Source organism: Zalophus californianus, chromosome X (assembly GCF_009762305.2).
Source record: "Zalophus californianus isolate mZalCal1 chromosome X, mZalCal1.pri.v2, whole genome shotgun sequence".
Classification (NCBI taxonomy): domain Eukaryota; kingdom Metazoa; phylum Chordata; class Mammalia; order Carnivora; family Otariidae; genus Zalophus; species Zalophus californianus.
This window is the reverse complement of record NC_045612.1, coordinates 114166161-114188863: the sequence shown is the minus strand read 5'-3', so window position 1 is coordinate 114188863 and position 22703 is coordinate 114166161. Positions and strand designations below refer to the sequence as shown.

Below are 22703 nucleotides of genomic sequence, written 5' to 3'. Positions count from 1 at the left end.
GAAGGACTCTAAAATGTAAACCAAATAATCAGCATAGTAGGGTTATCAGCAACTCCTGGCAAATCTTTCATTATGAACCCCAAATCCTCCACTGATTAGCTGGAACCCATCAATGGATTGAGCAGCAGACCTGATTGATCTGGGGGGGTGCTGACTGCCACTATACTGGCTCTTTCAAGGGCCTACTGGCACTTCCACTAAGAAGCAGCACAATGAGAAGGCTCTTCCCAGCTTAAGATGGTGTTTGGCTGGGAAGGAGTCCCTCTCACTCCCCATCCTGTCACCCCTCACCCCACTCCATGCGGACAGCTCACACTCTGTGCACAAAGACCAGCCTGACATCCAGTCTCAAGTGTCTGGTAAATAAAAAACAATTCCAGCGCCTGGGTGGCTCAGTCGTTAAGTGTCTGCCTTCGGCTCAGGTCATGATCTCAGGGTCCTGCTCCCTGCTCGACAGGAAGCCTGCTTCTCACTCTCCCAGTCTCCCTGCTTGTGTTCCTGCTCTTGCTCTCTCTCTCTATGTCAAATAAATAAATAAAATCTTTAAAAAATAAATAGATAAATAAATAAAACAATTCCTCCTCACAGGCTGGGATGCCTGGTACAATCTAACATAATATTTCATTTAATTCTTTTATATTTGTACCTTACAGAGACACTAACATATGATGATTTCCTAAGTGAAACACTTTTCTAAAAATAAAACACTGGGGTTGTGGAGCCTATCCAGGACAGAGAATGTGACCTTTTGGTATTCCACAAAGAGAGAATCCATGCTCGGTGTCAGAAGCAGTGATTTATTTTTCTAGGAAGAAGTGACTCATCTCTCTGGAAAGGTGTTCCATTATTATTGACAGAGATATAATGACAGGTGGGGTGACAAGTGTGGTAAAGGGTCTGCAGTACTGTTGTGTAGGGAATATCTGAAGGAATATTTAGCCTGAAAAAGAGCAGAGGGAGGGATGGTGGCTGTAATTCAGTGGAAAGGATACGCACGAGAAATTAGAAAGCCAGGCTGGGCTGTTCTCAAATTGTGTGAATTGGGTAAATCATGTCATCGCTTCGAGCTGCTTTCTTTACCTAGTGTTAGCAGTAACTGCCTGTGCTAACCTCACCAGCTTATCTTTCGTGGGCTTTACTTGTGTGAAAATACATGGAAGAACAGGGCATTTTTCATAATGTTATATAGTACTTGTAGATTATGTGAAGGGCTCTTTTGGCAGAGGAGTGTCAGCTTATTTTTTTTTTAAGATTTTTATTTATTTATTTATTTGACAGAGACACAGCGAGAGAGGGAACACAAGCAGGGGGAGTGGGAGAGGGAGAAGCAGGCTCCCCGCTGAGCAGAGAGCCCGATGTGGGGCTCGATCCCAGGATCCTGAGATCATGACCTGAGCAGAAGGCAGACGCTTAACGACTGAGCCACCCAGGCGCCCCGAGGTGTCAGCTTATTATTGTTTTGCCTTAGAAAGCAAAAACGAGACCACTGGGCAAGTGCCACCAGAGAGCCAAGTGAACTTAATGGGAAATCAGAGCTGTAGGGCTTTACAAAATGGTTATTGGCTGCCTTGTAAGGTATTAAAAACAAGACAACAGACCTAAAATTGAGTCACTTATGGTAAGCCGCAGGTCATGAAACTGAGACTTGACTTAATTACAATTTCAGCTCTCTCGGAAATGGAATCTTAAACCAGTCAATCAGGAATCACATTATTAGCACTAGTTAAGTAATCTGCCTGGTAAGACACCTCTGTCATCCCCTAAAGGAGAGTAACCTTGCAATAACGAACTCACTTTTTTGCCTAGAATAACTTGCTTATTCCTGTTCCCTTCTGCCTATCAACGTCTTTCGTTTTGTACAGCTCCTTTCTATCTGCTAGATTGGATGCTGCCGATTCATGAATCCCTGAATAGAGCCAATAAGATCTTTAAAATTTAGTCAGTTGAATTTTGTTTTTTTAACAAAGATAATGAGCTCCCTAATAATAGAAGTGTTCAAGCAGAGGTTAGATTACCTTTAGTCAAAGCTAAGTCCAGTCAGGTTGATGAGGCCCCTACATTTGGTGGAGAGCAGAATGCAGGAACCTTCAAGATATGTGTGGTGTCTAAGACTTTGTGACCCACCACCAACAGGTGGCATGATCTGAAAATTGTGTCAGTGCGGCTATGAAGTTACATCAGGTCTCACCTGGTATGTTCATCTCACTCTGTCCTTTTGAGCACAGTGTCGTACATGTGTGTCATATCTGGGAGATCTAGAACAGAGTGAGGCTAGCTAGGAAGCCAGGGACAGAGAGCTTGACCTCATTATCACGAAGCTCACTTTCTTCAATTTTTTGAGCACCTTCTGTGTGCCAGCCCTAACTCTAGTTACTGGAAATACAGACAGTATTCATAGCCCTAACCTCAAAGAGTTTTATGTCCATAACCAATATACAGGTATTCTAGAAAGAGACTGGACAAGGTTGAGGCACCTGGGTGGCCAGGCTGTGAAGCGTCCAACTCTTGGTTTCGGCTCAGGTCATGATCTCAGGGTTAAGAGATCAAGCCCTACGTCGGGTTCTGCATTCAGCAGGGAGTCTGCTTAAGATTCTCTCTCCCTCTCCCTCTGCCCACCCCTCTAAAACAAATAAATCTTAAAATAAGAGAGAGAGAGAGAGAGAGAGAGAGAGAGAGAGAGACTGGACAGGCAGGCAGTCCTTTTGGGCAGGCAGTGCAGTTAAGGACAACATAGCTGTTTTAGAAACCTGCCAAGTATGACCTGCTTTATCATCGTCTCTACTTGATAAAAAACCAAACTAGAGGAGTAAAAGCTTTGGAGAAAGCCCAGGCCATGTGCAAACAAAATTATACATACCCCAACCAACAATGCAGAATTTAAGGATGTATTTCCGGATATAAGTATTAAACACTTTCACAAGGGCCAGGTACATATGGAATGCTTCCAGGCCCATCCATGTGAATGAGACCAAGAGAAAATAATGCAGAAATACAGCCACCGAGATGCAGAGGCCTCGCATGTCATACAGAGCTATCCACGAGTCCAGGAGGAATACCAGGTTCAGCAGGAGCAGAGCTGCACACAGCTGGATGAGGATTTTGGAAGGATAATCCCTCCGAATCTTTCTAAAAGGAAAGGACAAGAAAAGAAATAGCATCCCATTCTGACAACCCTTATGTGAACATATGTATGAAATTTATGTGTATTCTTTGGTAAATGTCTATATGCATCAATTTCTTCTGTGTGTGTATGTGCCAGGGGTAGGGGTGGGGGCAGGCATTGAAAATCAACAACCATAACAACAACAAGGGAAAAATCAAAACAGAATATCATCTGTCATAACAATATGGAAAATCTGTATTTGCATTTATGTGGAATCTTTTACGTGTTGATGGCTGACCCGACCTTTTAAATAATTTGTAGTGGAATCTACTGAGCACCCACCTTCCTTTCTCCCAAGCAACTTCGAGAAGCATTGCTGTTGCTTCTCATACAATGGGCTCCTACATTCAGATCTTCAAAACCTAGCTAGATCCCCTATTATGTTATTAGTTAAAATGAGATCATGGAAAGAAGAGTGTAAACTACAGCTAAATGAAACAGGCAGAGGAAATTAGAGCTAATTGATGACATGTGCATGTCTGTGTGTGAAATTAGACCTGGTGAAATCATTCTGAGTAATGGCTGGCCTGATGGTAATTTAGTCTCATTAATCATATTTCCAAAGGTCCACTAGAAGATCTGTAGTTACAGCTGGACCCTAAGTTTGGCACTGCAAGTAAATTTGTGCATTTCCTGAGCAGTGTCCAAAATCTAAATCCCAGAACTTACATAATGTTTGATTTAGTTAATGCAATAAAAGTGCCTATTTTTTTTTCCAACAGAATTTGTTGGAATTCGGCCCCCCCACCCCAAAGTGACCAAAGGGACATTCCAAATAATAGCATCTCCTTCATGGCTTACTTGTGTTTGACCAGTGTAACTTAGAAACTTAATAAATTGAACATAGCTCTTATGCTGTACGTGAAGCTATGGTCTGTATCAGATTATAAGCTCTTGAGTTTCAAGGTCTGCATCCATCTTTCATTTCACGCTTAATGTTGGCTAGGTAGCAGGCACCATTCTAGGGTAAAAAGATGACCAAGACACAACCCCTGCCCTCAGTAAGTGTGCAAACTAGTAGAAGGAAGTGAGTATTTTAACCAAAAAGTCCCACAAAGTTTTGCATATAGGTGACACCATTAGATGTTATACAGGATAAGGTAGGCCAACGAGCACACGTAATACATTTTGGCAGTGGAGGTGAGTACTGCATCCTGTAATCCAAGTTTCCAGTGTGGATACTCACTCAAAGGCTAAGTAGGTTACCAGAGTAACTGACAGAAAAATTGATGAAAGCCCACAACCAATATATGTGATAAACGTCAGAGCCATCATCTGAGAAGGTGGCAAGGATGTTCGAGATAGGTCCTGGAAAATAAAATACTGCTTTCAAGATCAAATATTTTAAAGAAATAAAAGAGCTATGGTTTACATTTATTGAGTGTTCTAAGTGCCCATCCATAGTTCATTCAACAAACCTACAAGGTAGACACAATTATTATCATCAAGTAAAAACAATGAACCTGAGGCCCAGAGAGGTTAAATAATTTGCCCAAGGTCACACAAGTATGAAATGGAGAAGCCAGGACCCAAATTCTGGTCTGGCTGCCTCCAAAGCCCGTGTACATGATCAGTACAGATGGTTTCATTCTGCTTCTTGTCTCTAACAGAGCAGCCATCCGATGACCAGCCTCCTCTGCCACCTGTTGGTATTGGGAAGAGTATCTGTCCCATCAGCAAGGCCGTGGCATTACGATACACTGGACGTGCACCGGGCTAGGAGCCTAAAGACCTGAATTTGGCTTCAGGCCCTTATACTTCTTAGTTCTGTGACTGTGGACAATGGCCTAACAAATGAGTCTTAATTCTAACTTCTTAAAATGAGAGTAACAGCACCCCATTCCACCTATCTTGTAGGACTGTTGGAGAAATTAAACATAATAACTTATGACAAGAGCATTTTATGAAAATTTTAAAGTACGGGGCACCTGGGTGGCTCAGTTGGTTGGGTGACTGCCTTCGGCTCAGGTCATGATCCTGGAGTCCTAGCATCGAGTCCCGCATCGGCTCCCTGCTCAGCAGGGGGTCTGCTTCTCCCTCTGCCCCTCCCCCACCTCCTACTCATTCTCTGTCTCTCTCAAATAAATAAAATCTTAAAAAAAGAGAGAAGATTTTAAAGGGCAATGCAAACTGAACAACTGTTCTTACCCATTTTAATCTGAATTCCCTAGGCCCTGCTATTTAAAAGAGGGAAACTTGCATATAAAAATAGACTGGGGAAAAAAAAAACTTCCACGTTCAAGTATTATCTTCCAAGTGCATTTGCTCATTGGAAGAGTAATTTCATTGGTCTATAACTTTGCCACAATATCCTACCTGCTGATCAAAGTCATCCATCATATTAGACATCATGGTGTGACGCCCAGCTACCCCTCAGACCCAGAATCTAAAGCCATATAGCGTGGGGTTATTACCAGTAGGACGCCAAAGCTCGTAAGGTGGCTGCACGTACAGATGGTTTGATTCTGCTTCCTGTCTTTAACAGAGCAGCCATCCGATGACCAGCCTCCTCTGTCACCTGTTGGTATTGGGAAGAGTATCTGTCCAATCAGCAAGGCCGTGGTCTCAATGATTGCCACTTCCTCCCCTGTCCCCGCCCCTGCCCACTCAAGACTGAAATAGGTACGACTGGAACCTACCATTTCTGCCCAAGTCCCAAAATACACATCTCACGGTTAAGTCATCCTGCAGTGGAAAGGTAAGTGACAAATAATCAATTTACGCAACTGAAAAAACTAAAAAGCAATTGAAAAAAAAAATATATGAAATTGTTCATTTCAGAATCTCGTTCTTGATATTTGGAGAATTCTTATTTTATTCTAGTCCCTAGAAGCAAGTGAGTCTCATATAGGTCAGCACTTCTTAGACTTAGCAGTTGTGCAAAGGAATGACCTTGAGGCCTTCCTTGCTAAAACACACATTCAGATTCTAGGGGTCAGCATGGGGCCTCAAAGTGGGCATTTCTCGCAAGATCCCAGGTGATGCTGAAGGTACAGGTCTGCAGACCAGACTTTGAGTAGTATGGTCATAGATAATGCTCAACCTGAACTGAAATGAGAGATGTTTTCTCTTTGGGGGTGAGAATCAGACCTGTAGCCACAGATCTAAATGCACTAAAATTGGGCAATTGATAGTAGCTGGCTTTTGCGCTGCACCTTCTTGGAAATGAAGTGGTCAGTGCTTAGGCATGCTAAAACCCAACAGAGTGACCCTATGATCCTAGCCTCACACACTGCCTTAACCGAGTTTGAGGTTCTGCTGGATCTCCTTCTTTCAGGTCAAGTCTGACAGACGTGGTTTGCGCAAGCGTTATCTGGTCCATGAAGAGACCAGACAGACCTCTCGCACCTGGCTTGGCTTGACGTGCTTTAAGGTAACCGTCACGTTTCTTGTCAAGTTCTTGACAGTCAGATTTGCCACACTGGATGATATGACGTAGCTGATCAGAGAGAGGTTCTCCAGGAAAGGGTCCTAGCACACCAAAAAATCAACAAGATGGATTTTAGAGCTGAACGGGACCCTAAAGAACAGTAAGTCCACACCGGTGATTTTATAATCTAGGTGAGAAATTGAGGGTCAGGGATTGAAGTGACTTTCCCAAGGCCCACAATTAGAAACAGAGCCTGCTCCACTATACCCATGTGCTCTAACTACTGACCGAAATTTCACAGACTGACACACCAGGACCCTCAGGAACTGTAAAGGGAATAGAACACGAAGCCGCTTAAACTGTTGTGTTCTTGAGCAAGTTAACCTCTCCGCACTTCCTTGCCCTCATCTGTAAAATCGGAATCATAGTTGAATAGTTCCTCCCTCACAAGGTTGTTGAGAGGATTAGAGTTAACATTTCTAAGTGCTTAGTAGCATGCTCAGCAATTGGTAAATGCTATATATAAATGTCAGTTATTGTATTTATCATTACCAGTATCCCTAGGTCCTGTTTAAAAATAAACTGGAGGGGCACCTGGATACAGGTGGTTAAGCATCTGACTCTTGGTTTCCGGTCAGGTCATGATCTCAGAGTCGTGAGATCAAGCCCTGCGCCGGAACTCTGTGCTCAGCAGGGAGTCTGCTTAGTTTCTCTCTCCCTTCCCCTCTGCCCCTCCCCACTGCGTGCACTCTCTCTTTCTCTCTCTCTCTCTCTCAAATAAATAAATAAATCTTTGAAATAAATGAATGAAAACAAACTGCAAAAAAATATAAATAAATCAAAATAAACTGCAGCTTTCATGGGAGAATTAAAAGAAACGAAACTGCCTCACTCCAAAACAAAACCTGAACCCAAAGCAGTTAGCATTAACCTTACCTGAAACAGGGCAGGTGTTTCAAAGAAGTTGAACTGAACCCTGGAAGCGAGCTCCACATCATTAGCTGGTAAATTACTCATCAGTGATGAAGGCAGAGTAATAACACCAATACTGTTCTCAGGAGCCCGCGTTTCCAGAGAAACCTGAAAATCAAGTAAAATATAATAAAAAATGCTTGGAGTTAGTATAATGAAGAGATGGAAAACACAAGAACTAATTAAGACGGAGGATCCTGTAAAGGCATTTATTTGTGGTAACTTGTCAAATCAGTTGTTGTTTCTCTGATCTCTATGAAATTGGAGAGGATGTATAATAGACAGACAAGGCCTCAGAGCAGGAAAGGGAACATTTTAAAGATACACAGAAACCATCAGAAAGTGTAGGATGCTGTATGTCAATTATAGCTCAACGAAACTGGGAGGGGGGAGTGCAGAAAGGGTAACTGCAGACACACCAACTCGGCCACCTGTTAGGGCAAAGTCTTCATAAAACCACACGCACTAAACTTGTAAAGGGAAGACTATACAAATTAAATTAAAAGGCAAAAAAGGCAAGACTTGGTCTGACGTGGGCATTTCCAGCCCCTAATCCCTCTAATAGGTGGATAGAAAACACTGGAAGCAGGACTGATACTCAGCACCACTACTGACACCAGGGCAGTCAAAACACTTGTATAAAGTATTGAAATAAGCTGGTAAGTAGCTCATGTCCCCCCTCTCTTGCAACTGCCTAGAGCCCTCCACAGGACACTTCTCCCCACCTGAGCCCCCAACTTCCCCACAAAACTTCCATTTAGCTGCTAGAGGGTTAACCACTCAGATCCTGCTCCAGCCAAGACCAATGTCCTGTTTCTGATTCTGTAGTGCCTCACTGTTCTAGATGTTAAATATTTTTAGTACCACCCCTGATTAGAAGCAGTAATTGCCTCCATCATGAAGTACATGGAGACTGCAATCATAGATAAGAAAATGTTTTTTCCACAATAGATTAGGATGTACCTGAAGATTTGCAGGGTCTTGGGCAGCAAAGGTAGTTGTGTCAAAATTACTAGCATTCACTCTGATCACGGCCAGGGCCAAAGAAGGGGAGGTTAGAGTGATGGTCTTGGTTGAAAAATTCAGCTGTAAGCCAATGTCATCCACTATTTTTAGCAATCTGTAACGACAAGTGGTAGTTTTCAAATTTAGCACTCCTGCTTTGTCTTCCCCATTCGAAGCAGAATATGCAGTAGCAACTTAACAAGTCATTATGAACCTCTTATGTGGGAGAAAAATACTTGGCTGTAATTAATCCTGATAAGAAGTCTCGTTCTCTTAGAGGGTCCCCTCTCCTGACCACGTGAGTTTGCTAAGTCATACCTTTGGGCCAGAGGAGCCAGCAAGGCAGGTGGGGAATGAAGGAGTTTGCTGACATGGTTTATCATTTCTCCCGCAAGGTTAGGCTCCAAGCTGCCCAAGGACAGAGTCTTTTCCATCTGGGACACTTGGTTCTCAAGATCAGAATCACTGATGCTGCTGGTATAAACAACTTCTGTAACAGAGAGCCAAATCATTTTATGAACACATAATGGAAAAATCACTAATAAAGGAACACACATAGACTCTATGACCTGGCGAACCTACTCCTAGGCATTTGCCCCAGGGAAATAAAGACATGTCTCAGGACTTGTTCGTGAATGTTTATAGAGGCTTTTCATTAAACCCCCAAACTGGAAACAACCCAAATGTCTATCAACTGAAGAATGGATAAACAAACTGATCCCTCTGTACAAGAGATTATTGTTCAGTAATTAAAAGGTAGGAGCCAAGGGGGGTGGGGGGACGGGTTGGCCCGCTGAAGGGTATTAAGGAGGGCACATTCTGCGTGCAGCACTGGGTGTTATGCACAAACAGTGAATCATGGAACACTACATCAATTACTAATGATGTGATGTATGGTGATTAACATCACAATAAAAAATTTAAAAAATAAATAAATGAAAGGTAGGAGCCACTGATAATTGCAACAACATGGATGGATCTCCAATTTTCCAATATATTATGTTAACTGAAAGAAGCCAGACTCAAAAGGCTGCATATTGTATGATTCTCTTCATATGACATTTTAGAAAAATCAAAAGTATAGGAAAACAAAACAGATCAATCAGTGGTGGCCAGGGGCTGGGGGTAGTGGATAGGAATCGACTACAAAGGAACACGAAGGAAATTTGGGGGTGCTGAAAATGTTATATATTGTGATGGTGGTTATGTGGCTATGGGTGTTTAATCCAACCTCATGGAACTATAAAAATTTCATCTATCCACAGATCTGGATGAATTTTACCGTATGTAAATTATACTTCAAGAAACCCAACTGGGGTGTCTGGCTGGCACAGTCTAAAAGAGCACGCGACTCTTGATCTCGGGGTCATGAGTTGAAACCCCACACTGGGTGTAGAGATTATGTAAAAATAAAATCTTAACAAAAATAAACCTAACTGAAAAAAAAAGAAGCACATCAGTGTAGTTAGTGTATATTTGTATAAGTATAAATACACTTGTATCTAATTTATATCGTGTGTACAGGATTTTACATGGGTAACAAGAAATTTTTGTGAAAAAGAGACTATGAAATTAATAGCTAGATGACCAGCTGTAAACTGGTTTTCAATAGTGTTTTTAATTGGAAAACAATGATACAAATCCGTCTAGCAACGGAAAAGTCTCTTAATTCCACCACCAAACATCCTGTTTCTTATTTTGCATATTCCCTTCTAATCTCCATCCATGTTGTTGTCACATACTGTTATAAACACAGTGTACAAACTATTTATTGTTGCGTTATTTTTTTTTTTCACTCAAGACTTGAAAGATGCCCCTGAGTTTCATCTAGCTGTTCTTATGCAGGGCTGCGAACAGTCATCATGCTGAGGTGGCTTACTGTATTTCATTACTCTTCTGTTGTGTAACTGTTAGGTTGTATCTACTTTTTCACTACCAGGTAATAACTCTGACACAGCTTTTATATGTATGTCGTTTTGCTCCTGTTGTCTCATTGGCTAAAACTGGAGTGTCAGAAATGGAAGCACAGATGCAGGGGGATATGTTGCTAGCCTTTCTGGGGAGACTGTGAGGTTGATTCTAATGGTCAATGGGGATAGCTCCGCAAAGGTGGGTGTTTTAGGCCCAGGCTAACTAACTTCAATTTTACTTTATTTTTCATCAGCCACTGAACCTTCTCTAAACTAAGGTCCCATTGGTTTTATAATGTGGCCTAAAATGTCCATATTTATAAAAAAATTGAGAGAGCAGTGCAAATTCAAAGAAATATCAAGTCATGGCGCGTCTGGGTGGCTCAGTCGGTGAAATGGCTGCCTTCGGCTCAGGTCATGATCTCAGGGTCCTGGGATCAAGCCCCACATCGTGCTCCCTGCTCAGTGGGGAGTCTGCTTCTCCCTTTCCCTCTGCCACTCCCCCTGCTTGTACTCTCTCTCTCTCTCTAATAAATAAATAAAATCTTAAAAAAAAAAAAAAGAAAGAAAAGAAAAGAAAAAAGAAATATCAAGTCATTTGGCAGCCGCTCCCAATCTCCTGGGGATGCTTGCACTGTGGGGGAGAAGGTGGAGATCACAACCTGAGCTCCAATCTCATGTCACCAAGAACTTGGTTTTGCCTCCCACTCCCCCGAAATCTAAAGGAAGGTCTGCTTCTTACTCACTGAATTGAACCTTCAAAGCATCCAGAATTCTCTCTTGCATCTTCCGCTCTTGTCTTTATCTCTTTACCCCTAAGCCAACTTTGTGTGTGGGGAGCCCTCTGCAGGTTCCAGGGCATTCTCCTGTAACCATCATTCCAAACCCAGTGCAACTAGTGTGATTATTTCCATCTTAAAGTCGTGTAGGCTAAAGTCAGCTAAATGGCTTATCCCAGATCACACTGCAGGTGAGGACACCTGCAGACCCACACATAGGTCTTCTGAACATTTCTCCCCTCCTCAAGGCAACCTTAGCTCAGTCCCACGTCTGTCACTCCGTAATTGACTTGTTTTCAAGAAAGCTAAATTTTTCTCTTGTCATCTTTCTAAATGGAATTACCGTGTTTAACAGTACAGAAGTTTTCTTGGGGTGCCTGGGTGGCTCAGTCGGTTAAGTGTCTGACTCTTGGTTTTGGCTCAGGTCCTGATCTCATGGTGGTGGGTTCGAGCCCTGCTTCGGGCTCCGTGCTCAGCGGGGAATCTGAGATTTTTTTCGCCCTCTCCCTCTGTCCCTCTCCCCACCACACTCCCTCTCTCTCTCTCTCTCTCTCTCTCTCTCTCTCTCTCTAAAATAAATAAATAAATCTTTTTTTTTTTTTTTAAAGTTCAACAGTGAGCGCCTGGGTGGCTCAGTCGTTAAGTGTCTGCCTTTGGCTCAGGTCATGATCCCGGGGTCCTGGGATCGAGCCCCACATCGGGCTCCCTGCTCGGTGGGAAGCCTGCTTCTCCCTCTCCCACTCCCCCTGCTCGTGTTCCCTCTCTGGTTGTGTCTCTCTCTGTCAAATAAATAAATAAAATCTTAAAAAAAAAAAAGTTCAACAGTTTCCTCTTCAGAATGTTGAAAACAGTGACCTAATAACCTTTTGTGGGAGAAAGAAACCTGTAAAATAACTCATCTCGACAAAATGAGATACGTTTGCCTCAGAGCTATTTCTCCACTCCCTTGGTCAAAACAATCAAACTTAGCCACATCTATGTTCTACGAATCTCTGGAGGAAAGCTCTCGAAATCAAGCAGGTATCATAAAAAAGAAAGGTTCAACAGGGCCTTGTTACAGATATCTTGATTTGGCAGGCTAGCCCCTGCGATTCAGGAAGCCAGACTGTAACAAACAGCAGCAGCGTGACTCCTCATATTTACCTGTCTTGTCAGGAGGTGTGCTGGTCGTGATGACATTCGCAGGGGCAGACGCAGTGGGAGAGGAAAGTGCGGATTTCACAGTTGGCAGTGTGTGGGAAAGATCAGTTTGGGGCATAGGGGAAAAGATAGTTCCAGAACTGGGGGGCATATCAATGGCAGAGCTGGAAGCTAGGGGAGCTGAAGGCTGGGAAGAAGGAAGGTAAATCCCTCGTGTTGGAGAGGGAGGGCTCTGGGTTACAGGTGGATGATTTAGAGGTTCAGCAAAAGAGAAGGCACTGGAGACCTGGGAGAGAATGGTGGCCCGAGGAACAACTGGGATGGAATTGCTAGAAGAAAATGGTGAGCCATCTGGATGACCAGCAAGACATACGACAGGATCCTGCAGGTCACTAAAGGAAAGAATCAGAGAGATGCACGTGAGACACGAATGAGCGATAGAGAGGCTCATCTCCTCTAGCAACCACCCGACACCACCAAGGTGACTTGGCTCCACCAGGGACCTGCTACTCCCAGCCTCTGCCCTGCACACCTGCTGTGCCCTTGCCACTGGCCCCCTGCCCCTGCCCACTTCCACCACTTCCTCCCTCGGAGAGGAATTAGCCAGGAGGGATGCTCTTTTATGAATTGCCAGTTCCGGGTCACTCACTCACTCACCACTGCTCTCAGGCTCTTGTGCTTTATCACTTATCACTCAGTTGAAGAGATCTTGTAACACTTCTATGTGCTTCTGGTGGGGCAGGGGGAGCTGTTACATGCTGTTACCCACCTAGTTGGTTTTCATATACTAGGAATCTTACATTTTTTTTTTTAGGTTTTACAAAATGTATTCTCAAAAACGGATAATCACATGCCCAAACTGTTCCTAACATACTGTAAAGTGTTCTAAAAACTGGGTGCCTGGGTGGTTCAGTTGGTTAAGCGTCTACCTTCAGCTCAGTTCATGATCCCAGGGTCCTGGGATCGAGCCCCACATTGGGCTCCCTGCTCAGCGGGGAGCCTGCTTCTCCCTCTCCTTCTGCTGCTCCCCCTGCTTGTGCTCTCTCTCTATCAGATAAATAAAATCGTTTAAAAAAATCCTTCTAAAAACTTAGATATCAAAATATCATTTTCCTTGAATATTCGAATCTGCATTAGCAAAACTGGCTCATCATTTTTAGCACAATTGATTTTACTTTGAGGCAAAATCATATCCATTTCAAACTGTATCTGTCCGTAACAGATTCAGAAACTCTTTTTTTTTTTCTTCAAGATTTTATTTATTTATTTGACAGAGAGAGAGACGGCGAGAGAGGGAACACAAGCAGGGGGAGTGGGAGAGGAAGAAGCAGGCTTCCCGCTGAGCAGGGAGCCCGACATGGGGCTCGATTCCAGGACCCTGGGATCATGACCTGAGCCGAAGGCAGAGGCTTAACCGACTGAGCCACCCAGGCGCCCCAGATTCACAAACTCTTATGTCAACTCAGTATTAACATGGGGTACAAAAGGGTATGGCATAAAATGAAAAGCAGCTCTAAGTTTATCAATAACCATAAAATGTTCTTCAGATTTTTCCTGTAGTTTTTGCAAAGTACATAATTCTGTCAATTACATTTACAATCTTCTGTGTATTGATCCATATTAGAAAAATGTGCAAAAATCATTATTATTGATTTGGATAATGGCATTTTTTATTTCAGCAAGTTCTCATACTGGTCTTCATGAGTCACAAGTAAGCCTTTCTTTTCCATGAAACCTCAAATTTAGCTCACTCACATTTAGTGTGATACTGGCTGGAATAGGTAAATCACACTGCCTTTTTTTTCTTTGACTTATTGAATTTTGTTTCAAGAAAATCTTGAACTGAAGTTAATAATACATAAATTTTTGTGAAACTGATGAACATAGGAATCTGTCTGAATCAATTTTATACCACTATAGCACAGCATGATGCTAACTGGCACATAGTGACCGGAAATGTTCGTTGACTGAAAAAATAAATTGAGCTGGGGCCATAGGGGTCCCCAGTTTGTAAATCAGCTATGCCCTCAGTGTTGCTTTAGCCCAGTGGTTCTCAACCTAGGCCGTGCATGAGAAAACCCAGAGCACTTTTAAAAAATATACAGAGATTTCTGTGGTCTACTCCTCAGCATGTTTCAGTTGGTCTTGGTGCAGGGGTGAGGCCCCCAGGCCCATATATTTTCATGGCATGCAAGGTTGAAAAGAACTCATCTACTATCAAGATCCACCAGTCTTGCGGGGGGTAAGAGTAACCAGAGGGGGCAACAAACTATTACCTAGGGAAGCCTCTGATGGATCCAGTTTTAGATGGTGACTTATGAGCACCAACTAGAATGTGTCCTTAGAGATTCTCTGGGGTGAGAGGAGGCAGGAATATTAGGTTGAGGAGCCCGAGGTAGGTCATACCCATAAAAAGAAATGCTGCCTCAGTCTAGTGTGGTTAGACACCTGCCAGAGGCCCGTCTACACAGCCTGGGGTTCAGGGTGGCAGTGTGGACGAAGGGGCGCCAGACAGTCGGAAAAGTGATGAGTCGAGAAGCCCTGGCTGAGGCTCCAGCTCTCATTAGTCTTCTAGGCAATCCACCCCAGTTCTCTGAGACTCTATTCTCTGAACTGTATACTGCAGCAACTCATCGGGCCAAGTCACAGCACAGGTGCTTTGCAAAGTATAAATTAAATTTCCTTCTTAAATCTGGGGGTTTGCAGCAACCAAATCCCCCAGCACGAGGGTTCGCATTCCCTGGGCTCCTCTGTGAACAGGCTAGCCTCCCTCGGATACTCTTGGCACTTCTGCTACTCAGAACCCTCCATCTGTCGGGAGAGGCACACCGAGGGGCAGAGCAGTGGCGGGCAATGCCAGCTCTACACGAGAAACCTCCAAGCGCTGCAGCAGTGGTGCAGGGGCTTCCATCCCAGGCCCACTCAACTGGACTCTCTGCAGTGGCTGTAGGCATCCATATCTGTTTTAATACGCTTCTTCAATGAGCAGCCTCCATACGGTAGATTGTACTAATCTTCCATCTAGAGTTTGAAGAATTTTTATACGTATATACACCTGTATCATCACCACCCAGATCCAAAGAGAGTATTTCCAGCACCCAAGACGGCCACTTTGACACATCAGGTTTTTAAAGGGCCCGAAGTGGGCACCTGGGTGGCTCAGTCAGTTAAGTGTCTGCCTTACACTCAGGTCGTGATCTCGGGGTCCTGGGATTGAGCCCCGCATTGGGCTCCCTGCTCAGAGGGGAGCCTGCTTCTCCCTCTCCCTCTGCTCCTCTCCCCCTCCCCCTAGTTCATGTTCTCTCTCTCAAATAAATAAAATCTTTTTAAAAACTTAAAAATAGGGCAGCTGGGTGGCTCAGTCAGTTAAGCTTCTGCCTTTGGCTCTGGTCATGACCTCAGGGTTGTGAGATCAAGCCCCACGTCAGGCTCTGCATTCAGTGGGGAGTCTGCTTCTCCCCCTCCCCTCTCCCTCTACTCATGCTCTCACTCTCTCACAAATAAAATCTTAAAAAAAAAAAAAAAAGAATCACCCCACCCAGAAATCCTGAAAACTCCAAAAGCCTGGACTGCACCCAGACCAATGACATCACCATTTCTGAGGGTGGGAGGCAGGTATGGGTGTTTTTAAAACCAGATGATTCCAATGTGCATCCAGGGTTGAGAAGCGCTGCTCTGTGGACTAGACCCCACTGCGGAAAGTGAGGTCCATGAACCAGGAGCACTGGCTTCACCTGGGAACCTGGTAGAAATGCAGCATCCCAGGTCTTTCCCAGACCTCCTGGATCAGAATTTTGACCAGATCTTCTGTGGCTAATATACACAGCAACGTCTGAGAAGTGCTGATAGGGCTCACTTCCTCATTTTACAGGAGGAACCTGAGGAGTATTTCTATTAATAAAAAATTAACAGCTGGATACACAGCTAGCTAATGACAGAGCCCTAGCCAGACAATGAGCTCATATTCTGCCCGCTCTTCTGTGTCCCTCCGCTTCTTCCTCACAGCTCTTTGAATGGGCAGGCATCAGAGGTCTGTGGGGCTGCCTCAAAAGAGCTATTATCTCTTCATCTGATCCTGGTACTTCTAGAAATTCCATCTCTCAAGTGGGCCTCAACCCTTCAGCTTAATGGGGCATGTTGAGCTTAAAACTTAAAGATTCTTCACTTTTTATTACAGAAAATGCTATAAATCCTAAACTAAAGTCCTTTAGCTATTCCTCGAGGTCCAATGTTTTAATATATCCCAGAAATACAGCCCACACAGGGCAGACAGGCTACAGTTAGCCTTTTGTTCCCATATGAGAAGCTTTACATTGAAAAATGTATGTCCTGGGGCGCCTGGGTGGCTCAGTTGTTAGGCGTCTGCCTTCGGCTCAGGTCATGGTCCCAGGGTCTTGGGATCGAGTCCCGCATCAGGCTCCCTGCTCGGCGGAAAGCCTGCTTCTCCCTCTCCCACTCCCCCTGCTGTGTTCCCTCTCTCGCTGTGTCTCTCTCTGTCAAATCAATAAATAAAATCTTAAAAAAAAAAATCTATGTGCTTTTGTTCAAATACAAATTTTATCTGATTGTAATAAAGTATTGAAAATGCTGCAAAGAAAAAAAAAGGAATAGTAAACAAAATATCACCCATGCCCCGTGAGTATTTTCCTTCATTCATTCACTTCCTAGTTTTTTCTATGTATATTTGTATACACCTGTGATCACGTCATCCATGACTTTGGGGTCATCTGCCTCCCAGCTTCCCTTCATTTCGGTGCTGAGTTTAAGGCAGTCATTCTCAACATTGGTTGCACATTAGAATCGCCAAGAGGGCTTTTAAAACCCTTAATGCCTAGGCTTGTGTTCCTGACTATTTAAATCAGTCACTGAGGGTGTGAGACTGGATATCAGGATTCTCAAAAAATTCTTCAATGGAATTAATTTTAGGCTTACAGAAACTCTGCAAAAATAACAGAGTTCCCTATACCCCTCACTCAGCTTCCCTCAATGTTAACATCTAATGTCTGGAATTGGGACCAAAAAGCTATCAACATTTAACATATTCCAAAGATGGCATCTCAAATCGCTGAGGAAAAGATAGACTTTTTAATAAATGGTGTGGAACCCCTGGCTAGACATTTTTGAAAAGATTAAATTAGATCCATACCTTGCCCCACACACAAGAATAAATTCCAAGTGGATTTAATAAAAAAAAAAAAAAAGAAACCATATAAATACTAGAAAAACTCAAGGATGAATTCCCCTATAACCTGGGCATAGGAAAAGCCTTTCTAGCTAAGACTTCAAATGCACAGGCAATAAAAGACTGGCAAATTTAACTACAATTTTTTAAAAAGATTTTATTTATTTATTTATTTATTTATTTATTTGAGAGAGAGTGTGTGTGTGCATGCACTCTCATGCATGGGGGGGCGGGGGGCAGAGGGAGAGGCAGACTCCCCGCTGAGCAAGGAGCCTGGGCCTATGGGGCTGGATCCCAGGACCCCAAGATCATGGCCTGAATGGAAAGCAGACACTTAATAGACTGAGCCACCAGGCGCCCCTTACCTACATTTTTTTAAAAATTTAATTTGCGTGACAAAAACACGAAGTCAAAAGATAACTGACAAACTGGGAGAAAATATTTGCAACATATACTGCAAAGGGTTAATACCCCACTATATAAAGGACTCTTAAAAACTGATCAGGTGATCAGGGGTGCCTGGGTGATGCAGTGGGTTAAGCATTCAACTCTTGATTTCGGCTCAGGTCATGTTCTCAGGGTCTTGAGATGCATTGGCTCTGTGCTCAGCAGGGAATCTGCTGGAGATTCTCCCTCTGCTCCTCTCCATGCTCTCTCTCTCTCAAATAAATAAATAAAATCTTTTTTTTTTAAAGATTTTATTTCTTTATTTGACAGAGAGAGAGACAGCGAGAGAGGGAACACAAGCAGGGGGAGTGGGAGAGGGAGAAGCAGGCCTCCTGCTGAGTGGAAAGCCCGATGTGGGGCTCGATCCCAGGATCCTGGGACCATGACCTGAGCCGAAGGCAGACGCTTAATGACTGAGCCACCCAGGCACCCCACATAAATAAAATCTTAAAAAAAAAACTGGTCAGGGGCGCCTGGGTGGCTCAGTCGTTAAGCGTCTGCCTTCGGCTCAGGTCATGACCTCAGGGTCCTGGAATTGAGCCCCACATTGGGCTCCCCACTCCACAGGGAAGTCTGCTTCTCCCTCTCCCTCTGCCAGCCACTCTGGCCTACTTGTGTGCTCACGTGCTCTAATAAATACATAAAATCTTTTTAAAAAAAGCAGATCAGATATCCAGTAGAAAAAGTGGGAAAGACATGCACACACAATTAACAAGAAAAATACAAAAATGACCCCCAAATACATGAAAAATGTTCAAACAGACCTCAGAAGTGCAAATTAAAATACCACTGAGATACTCTTTCTCAACTACCACACTGGAAAAATTAAAAAATATGATGACATTCAGTTGGTGAGGCGGGGGCAGGGGTGGAGGGGAAGAGGGCCAGAATATTTCTAATATACTCCCCAGGTGATTTTGATGTGCAACCAAGATTGCAAACCACTATTTCAAAGTAATGGTCCACATGGAAACTTGATACAACAGAAAACTGCATTTCCTCTAAAATTGAAAGCCCTTCTTCACTGTCAAAATTCCTTAGCCAGCATGGTGATTAAATATTATTATAATTATTATTATTATTATTATTATCATTATTGTTGCTTTTAGGAAAAATGTCAGCCTGTGTGCTACATACCACTGCAGTTTTCCTAACTCTTCCGGGGAGGAAGGGCATGGTATCCTGACAGAACAGCAGCACTGTTCTGGAGACAACAGTAAAAGAAGAAAATACATGGTCAAGAATAAGGCAAGGCAGACACTCAGATCCATCAAGTATTATGGTTCCTACACTGGATGCATTTTAAAAAGCATTTGTCTAAAATAGGTGATAAAATAAAACTGGATACTATTATATTGACAATCGTACATACATAAGAGGTGCTCAGAAATATTTACTGCGTGAATAATTTGGGGGAAGTTATATGCACGCAATATCAATTGCTCTTCAACAGCTCCTAAGAATTCCGAAGTTAAGTACATCCAGCAGCAATGGATCAAACACTCCAAACAGAAGTCCCCCTCTCTCAGGAGGTTTTTTTCCTATCTTGTTTTCAAATACAGTATACTGAAACTTTATTGAGAAAGCAGGGGGAAAAAAATCACATTTTGACTCACAAGAGTCAAAACAGAAAGCTATCACATACTTAAATTTATTGATATTTTCAGTTTTAAAAAGAACACATCAAAGTCATGTGAAAAAGAACACAGCAGTAAAGATAGAGACAACTTACCCATCGGTTGAATCTTTACTCTTCTCAAAGCAACCATTACAGCACATATGTTCATTGTTTTATTCATTTTTATTGTGAATGTACAATTTAATGTGCTGTAAAGAGAAATATATATAACCAGAATGTTACTGAACTGGAAACCTACCTACATATTTGTAAATGCTTTTTCAAACTTGGGAGTGAGGAAAGGAGACACTGATGCTGTGAGCTTGGAGGAACAGCCCAATAAGCTTGTGACCACCCACGACTTTCAACCATGAGACATTTATAGAGGTTTACAGTCGCAGAGGTTGCAAACCAGAGACCCTGTGACCACACACAACTGCCGATTCATTTTGCCTGCGGGAAGTATGAACTGGCGGGGGTGCAACTTGTTTGCAAAGACAAGCATCTTAACATCGAAAGTCTTACCCGAAGCTGGCTAATAGCCTGGTGTCTGTAGGCATGTGAGTTTCCACCATAGGAGCCCTGTCACATACCAGCCTGGATGAACATCAAGGTCTCTTAAATCCAAAACCTCTCTGGCAATTCCATCTAGATTATCAGATAACTAGCAATTTAAGACATTATCGCTTATTTTTTTTTACTTTAGTGTTGACTTACGTGAAAAAATATTAATGTTGCAAATAACCAAAAGTGGTTAAGTGAAATGAACTAAATATATATAGTGGATAGGGAGTCAATCTACAATTTCATGAAGAATTGCCAGTATTTGTACCAATGAATAGCCTGATGAGCAGAAACCATCATTTTCTAGGACTTGTACTCTCACAGAATGCTCAGGATTCAGGTGACGAGATTACTGACCTATGTTAAGTCGTTCGCTTATGCGGCCAAAGACAGCTGATGGACACAATTTAAAATGATTATCTGTGCAACCCTAAATAACTGTCGGGCAATCTCTGATGCACCCCTGCACACTTTTTAATCTCTTCTTTTCTCTTTCTTTCCCATCTTTTCCTCCCCTCTCTCCTTCTCCCAAGTACCATATTATGTTCCTTCTTCTCTATCTGGCCTTCACTAGACTGGACCACTGGGAGCCATTTCTTGGTTATATTGGTGGCCTTTGGGGCTAAGGACACTGATAGTCCTTACCATCACCGCACCAGAGGCAAATGGCCCAGTCCCACCCACCCCTCTGTGATTCATAAAGAAATGGGAAGAGGAATGTGACAGAGTGATGAATGTTTCAGAGAATAAAAACATATATCCAAAATGTCATGAATATGTATTTATTTTAGAGGAACACATTTGAATTTGCAACCTAAGACCCCTCAATACTTCATTTCTCATGAGTAACGAAATAATATGGATAAAAGTATTAAAAATGACTGACCTTTGGGCCTCTGCCGTAGCACACACAGTAAAATAAGTCTGAAACAAAAAATATATATATATATAGGTTCCTTTGACAGTTGAGAATGTCAGACAAAACAACCTAGGACTTATCACAGCCTCATAGAATCTTAGAATCACAATAACCCCTAGGGATCATCCAATTCACAGTGCTATCAGATTCCTGATGTATCATCAAAGCTACTGGGGGGGGGGCGGGGCAGTCTCTGCTTGCATCTTGCTACTGTTGAGAACTCGCTACCACACAAGGGAGCTCATTCTGGAGCCCTAATTTTAAGAAACGTTTGGTTTTACATGAAGGAAAATCTATCCCCTTGTAACAGCATTCCACTGTGATATCCAGTTCTGACTCTGGATCCATCCAGTTCTGACTTCTGGAGGAAAGGAACTAGTTTATTCAATCTTTTATATGACAGATTTGGGGAATTTTGAATACATTTCTCCTCAGGAACACAGAACTCCACGCTTTCCCCCAAATAGAAACAGTAATGATAAACAAGGTATAGGATGTACTATGATTACCTCACTTAAGCTTTGCAGGGCTTTGTTTAGCTCTGATCGTCTGTTAATAAAACGAGAGAAATTGACATGAAGGAGATCACTGGTGATGTTAAATTCAAAACAAGTTAGATTTTTAGCAATTAAATTAAGCCTATGGTATTTATTGCTTCCAGTGTTCACTTTGAAGAAACACTGGGCATACTAAGAGATTCCTATGTGAGAAAAATAAATTATTTATATGACAAGGGAAACTAACCAGACAGAAGCTCTATCAGTTCTAGCCAACAGCAAGATATAAATTATGGTTGAACAATCTTGTTATTCATTAGGATCCTGCAACCCCCAGGCAGCTTCTTCTGGCAGAGGGCCCAAGGAAGAGTTGGCCCGAGGTAAAATTTCTGAGAGGAGTCCACCACTCGCCATGGGGGCCCTGCACCCCTGATTTCTTCCTCACTCCCTCTCCACCTGACCCCACCTGCCCTCTAGCACTCTCTAGTCCCCCTTCCCTTCCTCATCACTCCTCTTGCAGAATTTCCCTCATTCCTCTCCTCCAATCCCACTCAAACAACACTTTTATTTCTTCAATGTGGAAGAGCTTCACGGGAAGTTAGGATAAAGGAAATCTAGTTAAAGAATTCACTCTAGGGGCACCTGGGTGGCTCAGTAGGTTAAGTGTCTGCCTTCAGCTAGGGTCATGATCTCAGACTCCTGGGATGGGCTGTGTCAGGCTCCCTGCTCAGTGGGGAGCCTGCTTCTCCCTCCCTCTGCCCCCTCTCTCAAATAAATAAAATCTTAAAAAAAAAAAAATAAAGAATTCACGCTAGGGCAATCGTTCTCAACTGGGGTGGGGGGACGAACTCTGTCCCCCAGGGGACATTGGGCAACATCTGGAGATGTTTTTGATTGTCACAACTGGGGGCTGGGTGTTACTGGCATCTAGTGGATAGAGGTCAGGGATCTGTTACACATCCTACAGTGCAAACACGGTTAGAGAACTACCAGGTCCAAAATGTCAATAGTGCCGAGGCTGAGAAACCCAGCTCCAAGGGATGGGCAATAGTTCTAGGTGGTTCCAGGGAAGGTCTGGAGGAAAGAAGAGCAGGATTGTGGCAACAATAAGTAGTCAGCTAGCTTTTCTAGCTGGAA

At 43.1% G+C, this 22703-nt stretch overlaps 1 protein-coding gene and 1 long non-coding RNA gene across 3 annotated transcripts in view; one reads left to right on the top strand and one right to left on the bottom strand.

Moving 5' to 3' along the window:
- LOC113930585 overlaps positions 1-9023 on the top strand; it is a 31662-nt gene extending 22639 nt beyond the window's left edge. The window contains exons 2-4 of the long non-coding RNA XR_003522537.2: positions 5649-5861; positions 6441-6536; positions 8906-9023. This is a non-coding gene — a long non-coding RNA (uncharacterized LOC113930585). The remainder of the gene's footprint in view (positions 1-5648; positions 5862-6440; positions 6537-8905) is intronic.
- ADGRG2 (adhesion G protein-coupled receptor G2) overlaps positions 1-22703 on the bottom strand; it is a 131601-nt gene that overhangs the window by 16730 nt on the left and 92168 nt on the right. For both annotated transcript variants that reach the window (XM_027607785.2, XM_027607784.2), the window contains 13 exons: positions 21579-21618; positions 21037-21074; positions 19701-19795; positions 19106-19172; positions 12343-12731; positions 8829-9000; positions 8469-8625; positions 7470-7613; positions 6512-6634; positions 5803-5848; positions 5578-5681; positions 4350-4471; positions 2858-3126 (listed from right to left, as the gene is read on the bottom strand). In XM_027607785.2, the coding sequence (XP_027463586.1) occupies positions 2858-3126; positions 4350-4471; positions 5578-5681; positions 5803-5848; positions 6512-6634; positions 7470-7613; positions 8469-8625; positions 8829-9000; positions 12343-12731; positions 19106-19172; positions 19701-19795; positions 21037-21074; positions 21579-21618 (1766 nt within the window). The remainder of the gene's footprint in view (positions 1-2857; positions 3127-4349; positions 4472-5577; positions 5682-5802; positions 5849-6511; positions 6635-7469; positions 7614-8468; positions 8626-8828; positions 9001-12342; positions 12732-19105; positions 19173-19700; positions 19796-21036; positions 21075-21578; positions 21619-22703) is intronic.